General features: G+C 42.0%; 1 protein-coding gene across 1 annotated transcript; it reads left to right on the top strand.

Annotated features, from left to right (window-relative positions):
- Positions 1-268: 268 nt before the first annotated feature.
- On the top strand, positions 269-3,190 carry KVR01_007438 (uncharacterized protein; the record flags this gene model as incomplete). The annotated part of the gene is made up of 1 exon (XM_044787025.1): positions 269-3,190. The coding sequence occupies exon 1, from the start codon at positions 422-424 to the stop codon at positions 3,188-3,190; it is 2,769 nt and encodes a 922-aa protein (XP_044643691.1). The 5' UTR covers positions 269-421.
- Between the last annotated feature and the right edge of the window lie 1,484 nt (positions 3,191-4,674).

The following is a 4,674-nucleotide window of genomic DNA, read 5'->3' as shown; positions in this document are numbered from 1 at the left end:
GAACTTGCCGTGACAAATACTGTGACATGCAACAGCCTGCAAATCCACTGTTTTACTGTTGCTGCCTAGGTACTAGGCCTCGCAGATATCTCATTTGATTGGTCTTCAGTGTACGTTGCATTGGAGCAGGGTTGAAATTACAGAGGTGCAAAAGCGGCACAGCATTGGCAAAATTACTCGCTGCGCATCCTTCCCGAGGTCCCCTCATCTCAACCTTTCATACCGGGTTGGGGTTGGCACCCATTCCATCTTTCAGGTCCCAACTCTGCTCAGATTTGGCGTCGTCCTCCTGCACACATAGCTCTCAACATAGTCATCACAAGAGGGTAAATCTTCCATCTACGGCACATGATCACTCGAACTCGATTGGTTGCAACGAGTGCCACAGATTTCCAGCTCATCGGATCTCCTAGCGATCACGATGTCCGACTCCGAAAGTTCTGCAGACGATCTTTACGTTGTTCTCAACGACTCAGACGACTCCGATGCTAGCATTTCAATCGATCCTTCAAGCAGTCTCTGGATAACTCTCCAATACTCGTTAAAAATAGGAGCAATCACCGAGTATTACCAGGAAGCAACGGGACAACTTTTCGATGACGATGGGAACGTCAATGACCCCGCGCCAGACTCTAAGGCCGTCGCTGGCAGCTCCCTACTTGATGCTGTCAGAGATATGGTTCTTCATCATGACAGTCGGGGTAAAGAGGCCATGTTATCATCCGCATGGCGCAGAGTCAAGTCGGCTGAGAACAAATTTCGTAAAGTGACTGACCGGTTCGAGGTCAAACTGGAGCAAGTCAAATCGCTTGACTCACGCTGGAGTGAGGTGGACGCAGACGAAATCCGAAGATCAGCCATTGATGCTGAGCTACTTACACTGTTAATGAGTTTAATGCAGGGTCGGTCGGCCATCCCGATGTTACCCAGGGTCACAATTCCTGAGCTCCCTGCACGCTCGTCTCTAGGGCCTGACATGACAACGCTGGAAGTGTTCGAGCACGCAAAGTTGGCATCACCAAAGGACACGATTCGCCTGGTGAGAATGGAGTCGATCACGGAACACCCCAACTCTCCAATACGTATATCGACGAGAACAATTAGCCTGCAAGACAATGTTCCCTACTCAACACTATCTTACACCTGGGGCAATCCTTTTGGCTTATTCTGCTCTGAGAACGACCGCGATGCTGTTCCACGCACAGACGTTCCCATCATATGTGATGGAAAGCGTTTGGACATTGGTGAAAACCTGTATAGATTTCTCTGTAGATGGCGGGAGTCGCTGGCCACTCCTGATGAGACCAAGTGGAAACTCAGCTTATCCGATGAGCTGTATGAGGACGAAGATGTCAGACATCCTGCAGAGATTTGGATCGATGCGATATGTATCAATCAGAGGGACCTTGAGGAGAGGAACCAGCAGGTATCGATCATGGGAGACATATACACGAACAGCGTGGGAACCTGGGCATGGCTAGGAGAGCACGACGAGTTTTCTGAAGTTGGGCTCACCATTCTGCAAAAGCTGAGCCACCTGCACAACCGATTCGAAAGTGGCCTTTTTGGAACTCGCGACCTGGAGGAGAAAGACTCAACGCTTGCTCGCTTCTTCCTGCCAGACAGTAACTCATGGGGCTGGTTCGCTGTCTTCGCACTATTTCAACGACAGTGGTTTCGGCGGTCGTGGGTAGTGCAGGAAGTCACGCTTTCATCACGACTGCTCATTCAATGTGGCTCGGCAATTATGTCCGGCACGTCCTTTTACGCTGCCATTTATGGTCTTCGGCGATTCGACTTCTTGGCGCAGATGTTCAACGATATCAGTAGGCAAGAGCTGAAGGTGGGCCGCCCTTCCCAGGAACACTCTGGATTCGAAAGGTCCATCAACGAGCTGTCAGGCTCAAGATACCATCTTTGTCGAGACGGAATAGCCCAAGGTTACATTGGACACATTTCTCGCGTAATAGGCATCAAGCTGTTCGACCCCGAAATCCTCGAAAAGGACAGAAATGGCTTGAAACCCTCCCCGTCTGAGAAGACTGATAAAGTTTATGAGTTACTGGGCATCTGGAAACTCAGTCAGCAAACGCTTTGTGGCGACCCGAGAGATAAAGTATTTGCGGTCGCAGCCTTGATCAAGAAAAACATTTACAAGACCCCAAACACCATTCAGGACCGCAGAGCGGTGCAACCGGACTACAAAAAGTCTGTGTGCGAGGTGTACTGCGACGCGGCTTGGTTTACTCTTTTGACTCATGCCAGCTTGGACGTGTTGTCTATGGCCGGGCACATTTCACTAAAAAGTGAACACAACTTACCATCATGGGTTCCCGACTTAAACCAATCGAGTCGCTTCTCGCAATTAAACAATCACTTGTTCACTCTGGATAATTACCTGCTATGGAACCCTCAGCTCGGCTGGCTCGCTAGCGGTGGGGCACGCTGGGAAATTCCACCACCAGCCAAGCGGCACGGACGGCATTTGGACATAGAAATCTCCCTCGTTGGTAGAATAAAGGTCACAGAGGGCAAAGAGCCTGAATATACCGACGAAAAGACTCGAGATGCGGCATTACGCGCGAGATTCAGGAAGTTTCTGGACTTCTCAACACTACTTCCACCTACCTATCTCGGCCATCCAGATGGCCAAAGTCGGCTTGAAGTCATCTGGAGAACGATCATACTCGATGCGGAGGACGTTCATAACTTGGATGCTGCCTCGCCAGCCTCTCCCAAGTACGCCGCCAGCTTCGAGAAGTTGTGCAAGGAAGCTATTCAACATGTGCTTGACGATATTGCGGCGGGCAAAGTTGATGACACGGATTTGCATAGGTCTACGGAGGCTATGCGGGACATGGAGAGGCTGCAAGATCTTTCAGCCTCGTTCAGTCGAATGGACATCGAGGACGATGAGGATGCATTCGGAACCTTTTGCCAGCGAGTCCTTCACTCCATGGCGACACGCAGGCTTTTTATTGCTGACACAGGCCACGTTGGCTGTGGAGAGTCCGAGCTTTGTGTTGGCGATGTAATAGCTGTTGTGGCTGGATCTTCCGTCCCCTTTCTCTTGAGGCCTATCTCCGATGGGAGGTATGTATTGATTGGGGAAGCTTATGTTCACGGCATCATGTTTGGCGAGCATGCTATGAAGCCTGACGTGAAATGGGAGCCTATCACATTGGAATGAAACGATACTGGTACTGTGTCATCTGGCGGGGACTAAAACCGGCAAAGACAAGTCAACCCGGATATCTGGTATGCGTGGTTCTTTTCGCGACTGCGCTCTGCATATTATCGAAGGTAGGGTTCTCGAAGGCGATGAAATATAAGTGGTAAAACGCGCAGCAAAGGATGATCTTTCAGCGATCCAAATGTAAAAACCAGACTTCAAGTATCCTATAAAACGAGACCATACAGGAAGCGCTCATCCCACTCCCAGCTATACTGTTCATAACCCTGACCTTCTGTTGCCCATTCTGTCTCCTCACACCGTCGAGGAACTCGTCAATCATGGTGCTGGTGCCGAATAATGTTCCGCGTATCAAGCACCCACCACTACCAAAGGTATAGAGCCCAGCCCCAGCTCGAGATCGGCTTAGGCACTATTAGCTAGAGTGCAACTTAATCTAGAGGTACCGTATTAAGCTCCTCAGGGGCAGTTAGGTGTAGTCTATTCGCAGCTACTGCTACAGCTAGTTAACAAACCGCTCTTCCAGGTATCTTAGAGTATTTTATATAGTCTAGTAACTAGGTAAAGTCTAGTTCTTCTACCCTTATTATCTATAAAAGTTTAACGTTCTATAAAAGTATAAATAAAGGTCCTTTAAATATAAAAAGTAACTTATTTTATTTAAAGTTATATAAATAGTTATAAACTAAACTAACTATTAATTATAATTATAATTATATTATTAAATATTAAAAATAAATTTAAACTTAAGTAATATCTTTTATAATTTAAAAATTAAATAAATAAACTATAAATTAAAGTAATATTATAAAAAAGTTATATAAATTTATAATAAAAGTATTTCTATTCTTTAAAATAAATAATAATATATTTAATAAACTTATAGAAAGAAATAATTTAAAAGTATTAATATTAATTATATTTATTTTACTTTTAAAAGATTTAAATATTAATATATATTTTATAATAATAAAGCATTTAATAATATTAAAAGAACTTATTTTAATTTATTAATTATTTATAAATTTATAATAAATAGATTTTATCGATTATAAGAAATAATTAAAAGTTATTTATAAATAATTAAATTTATAAACTATTTTAAAATTTAAAGATTTAAATTCTATTATTATTATATTATTTTATATTAAAACGTTTTATAAACACTTTACTCACATTATATAAATAGTTATTTCTTAAATTAATAAGTATATATAAACTTTTAAAATTAAAATATATATATTAAATACTAAGAAATTTTTAATGTGTTTAATATAAAATTATAAAGTATTGTTACTCTACTTTTTAAAAAATATAATTATTTAAAGTATTAATATTTAAAAGAAAGTTATTTTTAAGTTTTAAATATTAAAACTAATTTAAAGGTGTTCTTAATATAAATAATAAAAGAGTTATTTAATAAGTTATTATTAAAGACTATATAATTTAATAATAACTTAAATTATCTTATTATTTTAATT

This window comes from Diaporthe batatas, assembly GCF_019321695.1.
Source record: "Diaporthe batatas strain CRI 302-4 chromosome Unknown Contig00008, whole genome shotgun sequence".
NCBI classification, from domain to species: Eukaryota; Fungi; Ascomycota; class Sordariomycetes; order Diaporthales; family Diaporthaceae; genus Diaporthe; species Diaporthe batatas.
The sequence above is the reverse complement of the archived record's forward strand: the minus strand, read 5'-3'. Positions and strand labels throughout refer to the sequence as shown.